Source organism: Bombina bombina, chromosome 11 (assembly GCF_027579735.1).
Source record: "Bombina bombina isolate aBomBom1 chromosome 11, aBomBom1.pri, whole genome shotgun sequence".
Taxonomy (NCBI): domain Eukaryota; kingdom Metazoa; phylum Chordata; class Amphibia; order Anura; family Bombinatoridae; genus Bombina; species Bombina bombina.
In genome coordinates this window covers 195,247,786-195,266,477 of record NC_069509.1, presented here as the reverse complement: position 1 = coordinate 195,266,477, position 18,692 = coordinate 195,247,786, and the positions used below count along the sequence as shown (strand labels likewise).

At 43.0% G+C, this 18,692-nt stretch overlaps 1 protein-coding gene across 1 annotated transcript in view; it reads left to right on the top strand.

Moving 5' to 3' along the window:
• The window catches only part of TNRC18 (trinucleotide repeat containing 18), a 466,016-nt gene that overhangs the window by 215,450 nt on the left and 231,874 nt on the right, over positions 1-18,692 (top strand). The window contains exons 12-13 of the mRNA XM_053694281.1: positions 1,447-1,575; positions 2,059-2,227. Of these exons, the coding sequence (XP_053550256.1) occupies positions 1,447-1,575; positions 2,059-2,227 (298 nt within the window). The remainder of the gene's footprint in view (positions 1-1,446; positions 1,576-2,058; positions 2,228-18,692) is intronic.

Sequence of the window (18,692 nt, the reverse complement as noted above, 5' to 3'; positions counted from 1 at the left end):
GTTACTTGTTCTAGGTACTCAGGTGAATGATTAGTTAGAATGTTACTTGTTCTAGGTGCTCAGGTGAATGATTAGTTAGAATGTTACTTGTTCTAGGTGCTCAGGTGAAGGATTAGTTAGAATGTTACTTGTTCTAGGTGCTCAGGCTCTAGTTGCCGGTACTCGCAGGAAGTGCGCTGTGTGTGCACTATGAGCATTAAGTGAATCATGACCTTTTTAATTTTGACTCTCATGTTCTCTTGAACAAAGGATTAGGAGTACAGTTCGGGCTTCAGCAAATGCTTAACTTATTCATGTGCTAGTGCACTTATATATAGTAATCGCTAACATCAGGCTGCATTTGTTTTTTGTAAGAGCTGGGCCTTAATGGCAAGTTATATTCGGTTTGTTTTGGTGCAGCTGATAATGCCATATGGTCAGGATCCCAGTTTTTTAAATGATGTAATTTTTACTTGTTCTAGATGTTCTTATTTAAAAAAAAAAAAAAAAAAATCCTTAATTTTACAGATGTGTGAAGCGTTTGGTTTTTAAAATATTTTTCTTCCTGGTATATTTGCAAAATGCTTCTGTTTGGCTGTGTGAGAGCTTTTACTGTGCACAGACCATATGTACGTATGCCTCGTGTACCCGCGTACAAACTTTGCACCTGTCAAGCTATCCGGTGGTGGCGCATTTGTACAAGCAGTGTTGGTCTCTATGCAGGTACAACAGGCAAGGTGATCTACTCTGTGCACAATAAAAGCTATTAGTAAAGACTTTTTACAAGAGGCATTTCTACTAAATGTAATGCAAAGATCTCATGCATGAGCAACATTAAAGGGACAGTGTACTGTCAAATATTCTCACCTTTAAGCTCCTTTACCTTTTTATCATATGCAATCTAATATTGCAGTATTCTCTGTAGAAATGTTATGTAAACAAGACAACAGTAGATCTTAATCTCTCAGCCCATTTAAATGTGTTCTGGCAGTAGCTCTGAATACAATGAACTCTTATCAGCTGCTTACCTGAGTACATATTCCCTTTAAGGCTGAACTGAGTAAGCCATGCATAAGCATAGGGTGCTCACCCACACCCTCTCAGCAGGACTTGTTTTCATGAGCCAGATATCCTAGTATTGTGGGAATGTGTTTGTCTAAAGTAGCGGTGCCCTAAACATGTGTTTGCTTCTGTTAAAGTTACAATATTATTTGTTCAGCATGCCTATTGCTCTGTGTAAGTCACATGGTTTCCCAGATCACACGGCAGTCACAATAATACCTGCATTATAGCTTCTTACAATCTGTTTTATAGGGAGTACCTTGGACTTCGTAGAGTTTGGTTCCTGACATTATTTTAACACCTACAGTGTCCTTAAGAGGCGACTGGTATACTTGAGCTGGAAGTGTCCTGGCTCATAGTCTTTCTTGTGGCCCCCGAGCTGTGGTAACAGTGAGTTATTTTTAGGGAGAAGCGTGAGGAGAAACGTAGGAGCTTGGGAAGACGAGGCCCAGGGAGGCCAAGGAAGAGGAAGCATGGAACCAGTGCTCTATCTCCCCCGCTGGAGAGAGAGAAGAGTGACCGCAAAAGCAGAAAGTAAGGGGGACACAATAACGGCAGAACAGACACAAAGGGCCACATTTTCTAAGCAGGGTTGAAATGTTTTTTTGTGTTTAAGACTCAGCGCAGTAAATGTGGTCACGAGCGGTTCTGTATCTGCCCCTGGGGACTTTTCAGTGTGGTAGTTGAGTGGTGAAGGGTTTTTGCGCCTCTGAGGTGGGCAGCTAACTGTTATACTCAGATGATTAATACAAATTGGTGTCAGGGGGTATTCTTATTGGTTCTGTGTGCGCCTACCCTACATGTATCACGCTCACAATGTCTTATTAGTCAGCCAGAGGATAACACTGACTTTTGGGGCTGGCGTCTTCAGCCCATGATTTCATGTTTACTAATCAGATTATCTTTGTTTTGTGTTGGGCTGCTTGTCTTTCTTCCTTTCACTGTCTGCTCCATTCTTGTACAACCTCGTCTCCTATGTTATCTCACCTTATTCCTATCAACCTCATCTGATTACAGGTTGAGAAAGTGTCTTTTGCTCTCTGAGGACTCAGAGGCAGGAGAATGTGTGAGAGTGAGGCAGCAGAGCGTCCTGCCTGAAGATAACGATGAGATGGAAAACGTAAGTGCAAAACTGAAGGGCAGAATTCGAAGTTGGGAAGAGCAGGAGCGAGGCTTGGGTTACGAGGTGTGTGGTAACAGTTTGATCACTTGGCATTATTTTGTTTGTATTTATTTGTTAAATTGGCTCAAGGAGAGAGAGCTTTTTTCTGTTTAAAAACATTTTCTAAATAAGTCAAAGTAATTTTTACATATGTGCAATGTGTGTGTGTATATGTATGTATATATATATATATATATATATATATATATGTGTGTGTGTGTGTGTGTGTAAGGAGAATATATATATATATATATATATATATATATATACATATACACATACACATACACATACACATACACATACACATACACATACACATACACATACACATACACACACACACACACACACACACACACACACACAGTCCACAACTGCATTCATTACTTTTGGGAATAAAGAACCTGGCCACCAGGAAGAGGCAAAGACACCCCAGCCAAAGGCTTAAATACCTCTCCCACTTCCCTCATCCCCCAGTCATTCTTTGCCTTTCGTCACAGGAGGTTGGCAGAGAATTGTTGGAGGATTTTTATATTGTCTCTTATGGAGGGTAGTACTCTTCGAAATGGGACTGGAGTTTTAAGTAATCCTGTCAGTCTCTCAGTTAGAGCATGGATGAATGTTAGAATCCGGAGATGCAGCGAGAGTCTTTTTGTGAAACCGTCCCAACTCATGTTAACAGCTCCTTAGCAATCAGCGTTGACGAGTTACGCTGCCTGCTTTCTTCTCTCAAGTCCATGTCAGAAGCGAAGCTACTATCTGTCACACTTGAAGGGCCATGTTCCTGTTCCACGGGCGTTGATTCTGGTAAGATTGTTTCATTTCACTTCGATGATGTGAATAAAGTTATGTAAATGAAGAAGTCAGGGTCTCAGTGGGACTCTTATCTTTATAAGGAATCAAGGGTTAATATCTCCTGAAGGGGGTTATTGAACAGGGGGGACTTTAATCATGTTTGTTATGTGATTCTGTCTGCTAATGTGTAGTGTTACTTGGGCTTGTGGCTAGATCGGAACAATAACGGCCTTTTCTTGTCAGGCTGCGCAACCCTTGTAGGCCTTGGCATGCTTTTCTATGGCCTGCACGGTGCACCTTGTGATGAGGCGTGGTCACGCTTCTGTGCTCCATTTCCGTATTCCTGACCGCGTGGCGACAGAGTGTGTCTATTTTGTTAGCTATTTGGGTCTAAGGAGGTGGTGAGTGCCCCAGCCATTGGGGGTGTAAGGTGCCATTTTTCGATTTTTCTATCCATAATTTTTATATACCAAGTTATAGAGGATTCTGACTTTTTGGCGACGGATGTCTCTGATTCAGATTCTATTTCTTGTGAAGAGTATGAAATTGCCCGGGTAATCAATGTTCATCAGTTATGTTCTGAATGCCGCTCTAGAGTGCTCTCTTCTCCCAATACAGGGAACTTGGAGTCCGCCAAGCCATCCGCCCCTGGGGATCTTCGATCCCATGCGGTGCGTCCCCTAGAATCTTCTTTGACTATGCAAGCAGGTGTCCCTAATGCCGTTACCCCTTCTCCAGAAAGGCGGGTTGTTTCCTCCAGAGGTTACAGCACGGTTCTGCATGGCCATATCTATGGCCCTGACGCATTTACATCTTCCAGAGGAGGTGTTGCTAAAATACTGTCCGTGTTATGCTAACTGGGGCTCTTCAGGCGTGGGATCGCCTGGGTCAGATCAACCATCTGGGGAAGTGGTTTCCTCTGAAGCTTCAGGGGCCCAACCCTCGGGGTCATCAGTTGCCCCGGCAGTGGTAAATCTTGATTTTTGTTATAGACTAGTGCGCCTTCGTGTCCTACTATGGTATGTTTTGGTGGTGCTGGTCTTCTGTCCCAGACGGCAAGCTGGGTTAGACGTGTGGGGATGAAGTTAATCTCCTGGTCGTCTTCAATTTTCCTTTCTTTTTGGGTATCTTCCAGTTCTGAGCTTTGGAAGAATGGGGTCTCTGATTGGCCGGTCCCGTTGGTGTACCCATTCTTATTGGATGTTCACCTGCGGGTGCTGCCCTTTTATTTGATCCGGTTAGGATGTATTTAATTTATTTTTTAAGACGCTCATGTCTGTTATGATTTCTCTGTTGGGAAATATTCTTCTCTGGAATTAGATACTAGCGATTTTGTGGTCGCTTGGGCACTTTCGTGGAAGTCGCATGTTAAGGTGTTAGTACATTATGTCTTTAGATCCTTTTATCTAATCCTCATGGGGTCTCAAATTTTCTGTGACCTTGTTCAGTTTGGAGTGCCCTATGTGGCAGGCTAGTCCTGAGGGGGCACTATTTATTTTCCTTACGGTCTAAATCATCTACGTGGTGCCGGTATAACTGGCTGACCTGGCTGGGTGGTGAGTTGTTCACTTGGTTGAGGAGTTTATTACGCTTGGTGTCTCTTCAGATCGGACAATGCCTTGCTTTTGTTTGGAGTTTTCGTGAAGTGACCCTCTATGAATCTCCATTAATTTTTTGAGGCTCTGCACATGCAGGGCTAAAACATAGTAGAGGAAGCCTTTATTCCCAAACGTCAGGCTGGTTCTCGTTCTGCCTTTGGGTGGGGCATCAGGAGATTGTACTCAGTCCTCACTGTCCTGTTCCTCGTGGGCGGGGATCCAGAGCGGATCCTACTAGGGATCGACCTGGGCGATTTCCCTCTTCTTCTTTTGGAGGTTCTCCTCTTGGAATCTGTTGTCCTTGATGATGGTATCTCTTCCTTCGGGTTGAGGTTGCCTTTTGTCCCCTTCCTTGGGGTTGGCTTTGGGTCATCTGATTCTGGAAGTTGAAGACTTTTGGTTATTCTACTTCCGGTATCTAGTCTGCTCCCATATTTCGGTAGCTTTACAAATTAGATTGTCTCCCCTTTTTCCTGTGTTGCCCTTGCCTAGGTGTTTTTGGGTTTTCTCCAGCCAGGAGTTAGGATACATTTTCCTTCTCAATCCTTGAGCAGTAGGAGTGTTAGGGAAGTTGATCCTGTGGATCTTGGAGACTTTTGTTAGCTTATCTAGCCAGTTTCTAAGAGAGAGGTGGCGTAGTGGTTAGTTCTGCCGCACCTGAAGCAGGAGGCTGTGGGTTTGAGATAGAGCTCCTGTTCTCTCATCTGTCTTGTGATTCTGGTGATAGCTAGCATTCCTAAAAAGAGTTTTCTATTTTCTGAGGCTCCCCCAATGACTACGTACGTTATTTAGTCTTTGGACTTAGTGAAGGTTGTCCCTAGAGCCTTGGGGCCTACCAGAGTGGCTGTAATGCTCCCCCATTGCTTATCACCCTTATGGTGGGAGTTGTATCTCACTGTGGGTGTCCTACGTTCTCTGTGTATGGGACATTTTGTGAGAGTTCAGTGTCCAAGGTGTCTTGGCTATGACTGTGGTTGCATCACCTGTGGTGCAAAGTCTACTCTGGATGGGGTAACCTAGTGGTTCCTCAGGGGTTACTACATTTTTCAGCCGGCTCAGAGTTTTCGGGTGCCCGGGTTAGTTTGTCCGATCTTTGACTGGAATTTTGGTGGTCTGTATACAGATCCCTTAGGACTGGTAAGGGATGGCCCAGATACCCGGTTCCGGGACATTTTCTGTTCCTACGGGCGTATCTTTTCTCTCTTATAGAGGGATTTAGACATCTTACCGGACTGGTCTTAGTGGCTGGATGATTTCCTTCGGTATATTGACCTTTTGAGCTAGTCTACAGCTTGCTCCAGCCCCACTGTAGTAGCCTGATGATTATACAAATGCGAGAGTAGGCAGTCCACCTCCTCCTCCCTCTGTTTGCCGTTTTTTGTGCTGGTTTTAACCATGTGAAATAAAGTTTTTTGATTTTACTACAAAGGATTTTTTGTTGTGGTGCTGCCTACTCTCGCATTTGTACTTTCATTTCGGGGCTGGCTCGGCTCCTGCATTTGACTGGCACCACCCCAACAGTGCACTTGGATTGTTTTATCGGCTTGTCTGGATCTCTTCTTGGATTGGATTACAGTGTCCACACACCTCCCGGGTTAGAGCGACGTCATAGTTTCACTTTTGCACTAGCCTGATGATTAGCCTAGCTGTTTAGCGAGTGGAAGACTTGCAGTTTGAAGCCAACTGCAGCTAATTGCACCTTGATTGCGTGCTAAGCAAGCTGTTAAATTCTAGCTTCACTTTCCCTCCCTTTGGGGGTGAATTTGACATTTCATAGTATCCGCCTGTGCTTGGAGGTATTTTTTATTACTCTGTTTAGTGGGGTTGGTCCCCCTGCCTTGCGTGCGGGATGGGATGTCAGTGTGACGTAATGGATTTCTGTGCCATACTACCTTTACTGTAGTTCCTGTGAGGGTCTCCTTTTGGGAGTACCTTTCGTCTTCAGGAAGGGAGCTGTGTCTGGGTTATGGAATCTGAGCTCTTTGAGGGGGCTGGTTCCTTTTCGGGTAGGTGGTCCTGTGTGGTAGGGTGGCGACCTGTGGTCGCTTAATATTTCTTTGTAGAAGGACGCCTATGGCTTGGAGGAGCATATTCAGATATATGATGCTGGGTTTTTTTCAGCGGCTCCCGGGGACGATTTGTCTTCGGTTGCTCTTTTCTGAGTGCGAGTGAGCGTAGGGAAGGGATTCTTCCTTCCCCCTTTTAAGTTCTCAGGACACTACTTGGTCCTGTGTTTTATGTAGATGGGGATTTACAAGTCCTCTCTTGCTGCTTGGTTGGCAGGGTCTTTTCATAGGTGCCCTGTTCATCCTGGTTCACTCTCTTGGGGTTACCTTTTCTTTGGTCCTAGTCCCTTTGGGTTCTGAGGGTCCTTTCGGAGTTATTTATCCGAGTCTCTTTCTTCCCCTCTGGGGAATGTGGATGTTTCCCCTTTCTTCTGATCGAGAGGGTGTTTAATTTTGCAGGCTGAGTGCTTGCGGGGCTTTGTCTCCTCAGAGGCTTTTGGCTCGGTCGAGTCTAATAACCTGAGTGGTCTCTATTTAGGGCCTTGCTGGTTTTAACTGTTTGGCAGTTATCTCTGTCTTTTTTTCCTTTTGTCCTTTGGCTTCTAGTGAAACTGTTGTTTGCCTGTTGGGAGTTTTGGGTGTTGTAGGCTGTGGTGCCCTCAGAAGGGGCCGCCTTTCTAACCACCCGTTTTGCATTCAGTGTCCTCTATAGCTTGGATATTGTTTTCCCAAAAGTAATGAATGCAGCTGCCCGTCTAAGAAGAAAAACTTAAATTAAGCTTACCTGATAATTTTCTTTTCTTCTGACGGGAAGAGACCGCAGCTCCCCGCCCGTGTTTTATCATAAGGGACGGCCGTATTTTTTGTTTCTTCTGGCACCTTTTTCACCCTGATATTTCTCCTACTGGGAGGTGGGGGAGGTATTTAAGCCTTTGGCTGGGGTGTCTTTGTCTCCTCCTGGTGGCCAGGTTCTGAATTCCCAAAAGTAATTAATGCAGCTGTTTACTCTTCCCATCAGGTAAGCATAATTTAAGTTACATACAGTATATACTGTATATATGTGTGTATATAATATATGTAGGTAAATATGTGTATGTGTGTTCATCTTATGCATCTGATCCTGAAGCCCATTTAGCTTGCCGCTTCCCCCGGTGCTACCCCTCAGTAGAATTACCGTGCACACTAAAAGCATGTATAGTGAGGATCTGCACATTACATCCTGAGATCGCGGCAGTTCTGGCATATTATTCTGGAGGACTTCCTGCAGCCGCTACTGTGGGCTCTAATGTTTCTACTTAAAGGCAGCACCGGAGAAGTGAGAAAGATGGTGGGAAGCAGCAAGCTAAAGTGGCTGCGAGATCAGATTAGTAAGAGGAACCACATGTCTTGTGGAGCGGATAGGGCTTGTCCCTGCTAGCATTCACTTGAACGTGCAAGAGTCATTAAACATATTCATTTAAGTGTAATACATAACCACTGCAGAAGAGGTCCCTGGGGGCAAATCTTGTGGCTCACTGACATAAATAACACACAAAGTTTTGGCACGACAATACAGATTACATTGTGCTATAGTGGTGGGTGCTGAACATATCAATTTAGTGCACAGCTTATGCCCAGTAGCCTGTAACTGTCAGTTTGAATATCTTTTTATAGTATATGTTTAGCATTTTGTGCAAGCTGTGTGTAGGTAGCACACACACACAGTGACAAATACTCACAATTACACATTGATAATGTGACACACAAAAATACACTATCTATAGTCGTACTATGAACAACGTGTGTAGTGAAGAGCTGCACATTACAACCCACAGCAGGGTGGCAGTGCTGGTATATTATTCTGTAGGCCTTCCTGCAGGCGCTACTGTGGGCTACAATTTGTAGCTCCTCACAACATATGTTTTTATTGTGCCTAATGATTCTACTAAGCTGGCAGCACTGGGAAGAGGGAAAGATGGTGGGCAGTGGCAAACTAAAGGGGCTGCAGGATCTGATGTGTAAAATGAGTTGTCTGTCTTGTGGGGGTGGGGGGAGGGTAGGGCTTGTCCCGGCTAGCTTTGTTATTTTAAAAAAATCGTGATTAAAATCGCAATCGCGATATTTCATGGTCAAAATCACAATTTTCATTTTTTTTCATATCGCCCATCCCTAATATAAATATATATATTATATATATATATAAATAGAGTAAGGAAAGCGCGCTCTCACTTAAAAAGCATCTACCAGGGTGCAGGCACGAATTAATACAGTACAGATAAAGCTTGCACTCTCTGGATTTTCAAAAAGGTGCTTTATTTAGCAAAAAATTTGACGTTTCAGGGATCAATCCACCCCTTCATCAGACTGGTCTGATGAAGGGGTGATTGATCCCCGAAACGTCACATTTTTTGCTAAATAAAGCGCCTTTTTGAAAATCCAATTTGATAATAGAAGTAAATTGGAAAGTTGTTTAAAATTGTATGTTCAATCCAAATTATCAACGGAAATTTTGGGTTTTAATTGTGTTTCCCTACCCATGTACTCGGCATCATGCAAAATAATATTTCTTCTGTTATGTGTGATCAGTCCACGGGTCATCATTACTTCTGGGATATTATCTGCTCCCCTACAGGAAGTGCAAGAGGATTCACCCAGCAGAGTTGCTATATAGCTCCTCCCCTCTACGTCACCCCCAGTCATTCTCTTGCACCCAAAGACTAGATAGGAGGTGTGAGAGGACTATGGTGATTATACTTAGTTTTTATAACTTCAATCAAAAGTTTGTTATTTTACAATAGCACCGGAGCGTGTTATTACTTCTCTGGCAGAGTTTGAAGAAGAATCTACCAGAGTTTTTCTTATGATTTTAACCGGAGTAGTTAAGATCATATTGCTGTTTCTCGGCCATCTGAGGGAGGTAAAAGCTTCAGATCAGGGGACAGCGGGCAGTTGAATCTGCATTGAGGTATGTAGCAGTTTTTATTTTCTGAATGGAATTGATGAGAAAATCCTGCCATACCGTTATAATGACATGTATGTATACTCTACACTTCAGTATTCTGGGGGTGGTATTTCACCGGAATTACTCTGTAAAAGTACATTAAACCTTTTAATAGGTATTTAATTCATGTTAAACGTTTTTGCTGGAATGTAGAATCGTTTGCATTTCTGAGGTACTGAGTGAATAAATATTTGGGCATTATTTTTCCACTTGGCAGTTTGCTTGTTTTGATTCTGACAGTTTCGTTTCTCTCTCACTGCTGTGTGTGAGGGGGAGGGGCCGTTTTTGGCGCTCTTTGCTACGCATCAAAAATTTCCAGTCAGTTACTCTTGTATTTTCTGCATGATCCGGTTCATCTCTAACAGAACTCAGGGGTCTTCAAACTTCTTTGAAGGGAGGTAGATTCTCTCAGCAGAGCTGTGAGACTTATGTAGTGACTGTGTTTTAAAACGTTGCTGTGATTTTTATGTTTAAAATTTAATTAGTGTTACTTTACTAATGGGAACAAACCTTTGCTAACAAGTTGTGTTGTTTTTAAAGAGTGATGCTATAACTGTTTTTCAGTTCATTATTTCAACTGTTATTTAATCGTTTAGTGCTTCTTTGAGGCACAGTACGTTTTTTGTTAAATAAGATTGTAACCAAGTTGCATGTTTATTGCTAGTGTGTTAAAACATGTCTGATTCAGAGGAAGATACCTGTGTCATTTGTTCCAATGCCAAGGTGGAGCCCAATAGAAATTTATGTACTAACTGTATTGATGCTACTTTAAATAAAAGCCAATCTGTACAAATTGAACAAATTTCACCAAACAGCGAGGGGAGAGTTATGCCGTCTAACTCGCCTCACGTGTCAGTACCTGCGTCTCCCGCCCGGGAGGTGCGTGATATTATGGCGCCTAGTACATCTGGGCAGCCATTACAGATAACATTACAAGATATGGCTACTGTTATGACTGAAGTTTTGGCTAAGTTACCAGAACTAAGAGGCAAGCGTGATCACTCTGGGGTGAGAACAGAGTGCGCTGATAATTCTAGGGCCATGTCTGATACTGCGTCACAGCTTGCAGAGCATGAGGACGGAGAGCTTCATTCTGTAGGTGACGGTTCTGATCCAAGCAGATTGGATTCAGATATTTCAAATTTTAAATTTAAATTGGAAAACCTCCGTGTATTACTAGGGGAGGTCTTAGCGGCTCTTAACGATTGTAACACTGTTGCAATACCAGAGAAAATGTGTAGGTTGGATAAATACTTTGCGGTACCGGCGAGTACTGACGTTTTTCCTATACCTAAGAGATTAACTGAAATTGTTACTAAGGAGTGGGATAGACCCGGTGTGCCGTTCTCACCCCCTCCAATATTTAGAAAGATGTTTCCAATAGACGCCACCACACGAGACTTATGGCAAACGGTCCCTAAGGTGGAGGGAGCAGTTTCTACTTTAGCTAAGCGCACCACTATCCCGGTGGAGGATAGCTGTGCTTTTTCAGATCCTATGGATAAAAAATTAGAGGGTTACCTTAAGAAAATGTTTGTTCAACAAGGTTTTATATTGCAACCCCTTGCATGCATCGCGCCGATTACGGCGGCGGCAGCATTTTGGATTGAGTCTCTGGAAGAGAACCTTAGTTCCGCTACGCTGGACGACATTACGGACAGGCTTAGAGTCCTTAAACTAGCTAATTCATTCATTTCGGAGGCCGTAGTACATTTAACCAAACTTACGGCTAAGAATTCAGGATTCGCCATTCAGGCACGTAGGGCGCTGTGGCTAAAATCCTGGTCGGCTGATGTAACTTCTAAGTCCAAATTACTTAATATACCTTTCAAGGGGCAAACTTTATTTGGGCCCGGTTTGAAAGAAATTATCGCTGACATTACAGGAGGTAAGGGCCACGCTCTACCTCAAGACAAAGCCAAAGCTAAGGCTAGACAGTCTAATTTTCGTCCCTTTCGGAATTTCAAAGCAGGTGCAGCATCAACTTCCACTGCACCAAAACAGGAAGGAGCTGTTGCTCGTTACAGACAAGGCTGGAAACCTAACCAGTCCTGGAATAAGGGCAAGCAGGCCAGAAAACCTGCTGCTGCCCCTAAGACAGCATGAACCGAGGGCCCCCGATCCGGGACCGGATCTAGTGGGGGGCAGACTCTCTCTCTTCGCCCAGGCTTGGGCAAGAGATGTCCAGGATCCCTGGGCGCTAGAGATCATATCTCAGGGATACCTTCTAGACTTCAAATTATCTCCCCCAAGAGGGAGATTTCATCTGTCAAGGTTGTCAACAAACCAAATAAAGAAAGACGCGTTTCTACGCTGTGTACAAGATCTATTATTAATGGGAGTGATCCATCCGGTTCCGCGGTCGGAACAAGGACAAGGGTTTTACTCAAACCTGTTTGTGGTTCCCAAAAAAGAGGGAACTTTCAGGCCAATCTTGGATTTAAAGATCCTAAACAAATTCCTAAGAGTTCCATCGTTCAAAATGGAAACTATTCGGACAATCTTACCCATGATCCAAAAGGGTCAGTACATGACCACAGTGGATTTAAAGGATGCTTACCTTCACATACCGATTCACAAAGATCATTACCGGTATCTAAGGTTTGCCTTCTTAGACAGGCATTACCAGTTTGTAGCCCTTCCATTCGGATTGGCTACGGCTCCAAGAATCTTCACAAAGGTTCTGGGTGCCCTTCTAGCGGTTCTGAGACCGCGAGGAATTTCGGTAGCTCCGTACCTAGACGACATTCTGATACAAGCTTCAAGCTTTCAAACTGCCAAGTCTCATACAGAGTTAGTTCTGGCATTTCTAAGGTCGCATGGATGGAAAGTGAACGAAAAGAAGAGTTCTCTCTTGCCTCTCACAAGAGTTCCATTCTTGGGGACTCTTATAGATTCTGTAGAAATGAAGATTTATCTGACAGAAGACAGATTAACAAAGCTTCTAAATGTATGCCGTGTCCTTCATTCCATTCAACTCCCGTCAGTAGCTCAATGCATGGAGGTGATCGGCTTAATGGTAGCAGCAATGGACATAGTACCCTTTGCACGCCTACATCTCAGACCGCTGCAATTGTGCATGCTGAGTCAGTGGAATGGGGATTATTCAGATTTGTCCCCCACTCTGAATCTGGATCAAGAGACCAGAAACTCTCTTCTATGGTGGCTTTCTCGGCCACATCTGTCCAGGGGGATGCCGTTCAGCAGGCCGGACTGGACAATCGTAACAACAGACGCCAGCCTTCTAGGTTGGGGCGCTGTCTGGAATTCTCTGAAGGCTCAGGGACAATGGAGTCAGGAGGAAAGTCTCCTGCCAATAAACATTCTGGAATTGAGAGCAGTTCTCAATGCCCTTCTAGCTTGGCCCCAGTTAAAGACTCGGGGGTTCATCAGGTTTCAGTCGGACAACATCACGACTGTAGCTTACATCAACCATCAGGGAGGGACAAGAAGCTCCCTAGCAATGATAGAAGTATCAAAGATAATTCGCTGGGCAGAGTCTCACTCTTGCCACCTGTCAGCAATCCACATCCCGGGAGTGGAGAACTGGGAGGCGGATTTCTTGAGTCGCCAGACTCTTCATCCGGGGGAGTGGGAACTTCATCCGGAGGTCTTTGCCCAAATACTTCGACGTTGGGGCAAACCAGAGATAGATCTCATGGCGTCTCGCCAGAACGCCAAACTTCCTCGCTACGGATCCAGATCCAGGGATCCGGGAGCGGTTCTGATAGATGCTTTGACAGCACCTTGGAACTTCAGGATGGCTTATGTGTTTCCACCCTTCCCGCTGCTTCCTCGATTGATTGCCAAAATCAAACAGGAGAGAGCATCAGTGATTCTAATAGCGCCTGCATGGCCGCGCAGGACTTGGTATGCAGATCTAGTGGACATGTCATCCTGTCCGCCTTGGTCTCTACCTCTAAGACAGGACCTTCTGATTCAGGGTCCATTCAAACATCAAAGTCTAACTTCTCTGAAGCTGACTGCTTGGAAATTGAACGCTTGATTTTATCAAAACGTGGTTTTCCTGAGTCGGTTATTGATACCCTGATACAGGCTAGGAAGCCTGTTACCAGAAAGATTTACCATAAAATATGGCGTAAATACCTATACTGGTGTGAATCCAAAGATTACTCCTGGAGTAAGGTTAGGATTCCTAGGATATTGTCTTTTCTACAAGAAGGTTTAGAAAAGGGTTTATCGGCTAGCTCATTAAAGGGACAGATCTCAGCTCTGTCCATCTTGTTACACAGGCGTCTGTCAGAAAATTCAGACATCCAGGCCTTTTGTCAGGCTTTAGCTAGGATCAAGCCTGTGTTTAAAACTGTTGCTCCGCCATGGAGTTTAAACTTAGTTCTTAACGTTTTACAGGGTGTTCCGTTTGAACCCCTTCATTCCATTGATATAAAATTGTTTTCTTGGAAAGTTCTATTTTTAATGGCTATTTCCTCGGCTCGAAGAGTCTCTGAGTTATCAGCCCTACATTGTGATTCTCCTTATCTGATCTTTCACTCAGACAAGGTAGTTCTGCGTACTAAACCTGGGTTCTTACCTAAGGTTGTTTCTAACAGGAATATCAATCAAGAGATTGTTGTTCCATCCTTGTGTCCAAATCCTTCTTCAAAGAAGGAACGTCTTCTACACAATCTGGATGTAGTTCGTGCCCTCAAGTTCTACTTGCAGGCAACTAAAGATTTTCGCCAAACTTCTTCCCTGTTTGTCGTTTATTCTGGACAGAGGAGAGGTCAAAGAGCTTCTGCTACCTCTCTCTCTTTTTGGCTTCGTAGCATAATACGTTTAGCCTATGAGACTGCTGGACAGCAGCCTCCTGAAAGAATTACAGCTCATTCCACTAGAGCTGTGGCTTCCACTTGGGCCTTTAAGAATGAGGCCTCTGTTGAACAGATTTGCAAGGCTGCAACTTGGTCTTCGCTTCATACTTTTTCCAAATTTTACAAATTTGACACTTTTGCTTCTTCGGAGGCTATTTTTGGGAGAAAGGTTCTTCAGGCAGTGGTTCCTTCTGTATAATGAGCCTGCCTATCCCTCCCGTCATCCGTGTACTTTTGCTTTGGTATTGGTATCCCAGAAGTAATGATGACCCGTGGACTGATCACACATAACAGAAGAAAACATAATTTATGCTTACCTGATAAATTCCTTTCTTCTGTTGTGTGATCAGTCCACGGCCCGCCCTGTTTTTTAAGGCAGGTAAATATTTTTTAAATTATAATTCAGTCACCACTACACCCTTGGCTTCTCCTTTCTCGTTGGTCTTTGGTCGAATGACTGGAGGTGACGTAGAGGGGAGGAGCTATATAGCAACTCTGCTGGGTGAATCCTCTTGCACTTCCTGTAGGGGAGCAGATAATATCCCAGAAGTAATGATGACCCGTGGACTGATCACACAACAGAAGAAAGGAATTTATCAGGTAAGCATAAATTATGTTTCTGTTCAAACATCACTTGTGCTTTTAGACCAATTTATAATCAACTTGACATATGTTGCTTAAAAGCCTTTTTCATCTAAAGGGGAGGAGAGTCTACGGCTTCATTCATTACTGTTGGGAATTAAGAACCTGGCCATCAGGAGGCGGCAAAGACACCCCAGCTAAAGGCTTTGATACCCCCCACCTCCCTCATCCCCCAGTCATTCTTTACCTTTCGTCACAGGAGGTTGGCAGAGAAGTGTCAAAAGATTCGGAGTAGTCTCTTAGGGAGGGTAGTATTTTTCGGCATGGGACTGGAGTTTTAAGTAGTCCTGTCAGCCTCTCAGTAAGAGCCTGTGACGCCTTTTATCTTTAAAAAAAAATCAAGGGTTAATATTCCTGGAAGGGGGATTATTGAACATGGGGGGGTGTTTATACATGATATTGTTTATTGGGTCATTGCTGTGTTATGTGCAAGATGAGGCTCTGGCAATGTGTGGAACTTTCAGGTGACTTAAGGGAGTATTGCGCTGCCCTTTTTTGGGGGCGTTTTCTCCTTAGGCAGGGACGGTCCTGCCAGGCATTCCAAGTGACCGGGTGTGGCTATCTCTCTTCCTCTGTTGATCAGTGGCACAGGAGACAAAACGGTTTCTGTAGTCCGAGTCATAGGAGGTGGTGAGTGCGCCGGCCATTGGAGGTTATAAAGGTGCCTATTTATTAAGTTAAACTAGTCTGTAATAACAGCACAAGCTATGGAGGACTCTGACGCTTTAGAGGGTTCTCCCTCTTTAACAAGATCTCATTCCTGTGTTTATTGTAAGCAGGTTCTGATAGAACAGTCTGCTCAACTATGTTCCACATGCCTTAATAAAGTTACGACATCTAAAAGTAAACGGATATCTAGTACTACTGAGCCATCCACCTCTGCGGGGTCCACGTCCCGTGAGGTGCGTTCCCTGCATTCATCTCCAATTGCACATGCAGCTCCCCAGGGTCCAACCATTACTGCTGCAGGAGAGATTCGTTGGCTGTCAGACTTTGCGGATCAACTATAAACGGCGGTATCGAAAGTGATCCATGTCTTACCACGTTCTGCTAAGTACAAGCGTAGGGCGTATCATGGCAGCTCTGCCCAGGGTGGTTGTCTACGCCTATGGAGATATCAGAGGCGTTATAAGATGACGAGGCCCACTCCGACTCTTCGGAGGAGACCCCTTCTGGGTCGGAGTTCGTGTCATCTAAACCTCCAGCTGCGGAGGAGCCTGACTTTAGGTTTAGGATAGAGAATTTGCGCTTTTTGATGAAGCAAGTGCTTACTACTCTGGAGGTTCTGGAACCAAAGCTTCCGGAGGAACCTGCGATTCCTAAGCTTGATAAGGTATATGAGGACAGGGTGGTGCCTCAGGCCTTCCCGGTTCCCAGGGCCGGACTGGGACCAAAAATAGGCCCCGGCATTTTAAGGCAAAGCAGCCCACTCCCCCCCCCTCCATTTTTTATTTAACCGCCCACACACACACTCAATATGCATGCACACCACACATATAAACATGCATATGCATATCCATTAGACATATACACACGCATATGCATGCACACCACACATACAATCATAAGCAAGTACACCACACATACATACACTCACATGCACACACACCACATATAAACACGCATATGCATCCACACCACACATGCTCACACGCATATACATGCACACCACACATACACACATTCATGTGCACCCAAACATACACCTCATATGCACACATACCATTCATACATACACTTATAATCACCCACACCACACATACACTTAGAAGCACCCACACCACACATACACATATGCATGCACACCACACGTACATATTACACTGATAAGCACGTACACCACACATACATACACTTATGAGCACCTACACCACACATTCACATTCATATGCATGCACCCCACACATACATACACTCATAAGCACACACACCATGCATACACACAAATATCCACACATACAATATTTATTTGAAATATTCAAGTAAACCACACCACAATTAGAAAACATGCAGCACTAGTAACTTGTGGATATTGATAATTTTGATTGTTTATATAAACATTTTTTTTTTTGCAAGGAAATACAACTGAACCCTTTGTTATTACATGGATTTGATTCCTGAATCAGTGAGGTTAAAAACAGTCGTCATTATAGCAAAACAAATTAAAGGATATAGTCATCAAACATTTTTAGTAACCGCAAGCACAATATACCAGTGATACCCCTATATTTTTAGACGTCCCACTACAGAGAATACGTTTAAAAAAAATATGCTACAGGAATATGTGTGTGTATATGTATATGTGTATATATATAAATGTGTGTTTGCGTGTGTGTGTGTATATGTCTATATATATATATACTATATACTTATACTAGGACTTTATTTCCATTAAGACTAATTTCATTTGGAATATAATTCCTAAATGGTGTTTGTTGCGCTGAATTTCACATGTGATTTATTCTCTTTTTACTAATATATATATATATATATATATATATATATATATATATATATATATATATATATATATATATATATATATACACACACACACACACATATATCCTGTGTGTGTGTGTATATAGATACAGATATATATATATACACACACACACATATATATATATATATATATGTGTTAGTAAAAAGAGAATAAATCACATGTGAAATTCAGCGCAACAAACACCATTTAGGAATTATATTCCAAATGAAATTAGTCTTAATGGAAATAAAGTCCTAGTATAAGGACACTTTTATTTGATTAAGATGTTTATAGAGTCTTTTCTATCTCCAGTATTGGTGTGGGATAGGATATAAATCATACACTGTAATAGGTCTCTTCTTACCAGATTTACCCTCAATCGTATGAGGTAATGAATGCTCTCAAAGGTTAGCTCAGGTTACTCTGGAACGGTGGTGATGTTTCGTCTGTAACTGTTCTTTACAGGGTGGTTTGGATGTTCTTTATACTCTGTTCTTGTGCGTGCCACTTGTTGAATGGAAACTTCCAAAGGAAATTCTCCTTGTAATATGGATCCTTCTTGTGGTCTCTCGGGAGTGTGGTATTCCTCCAATTCAGTGGTTATAGAGGAGGGAAGAACAAACAAAACATAGCGTGATACTGTATAAAAATAATTTATTACAGATACTCAAACGCTAAACACTTACATTAAAAGACTCCTTATAGGAAAATCCTTCGTGTGAATTTTCCTATAAGGAGTCTTCTATTGAAAGCCTCAGTGTCAATTTTCATTAAAGTGACTTTTTGTATACTAACGGATACTACTCACCTGTAATAAAGCTCACCTTGTATCCAACCCTGCACTACTAGATTGGCCTGGTTCAATCTACATCTTATACCATTATATACGTGAATGCTTACCTCATCATGGATTGAGGGCTTTTAATGTAAGTGTTTAGCGTTTGAGTATAGCGTTTGAGTATATATATATATATATATATATATATATATATATATATATATATATATATATATATATATATATATATATATATATATATATATATATATATATATATATATACAGGGAGTGCAGAATTATTAGGCAAATTAGTATTTTGACCACATCCTCTTTATGCATGTTGTCTTACTCCAAGCTGTATAGGCTC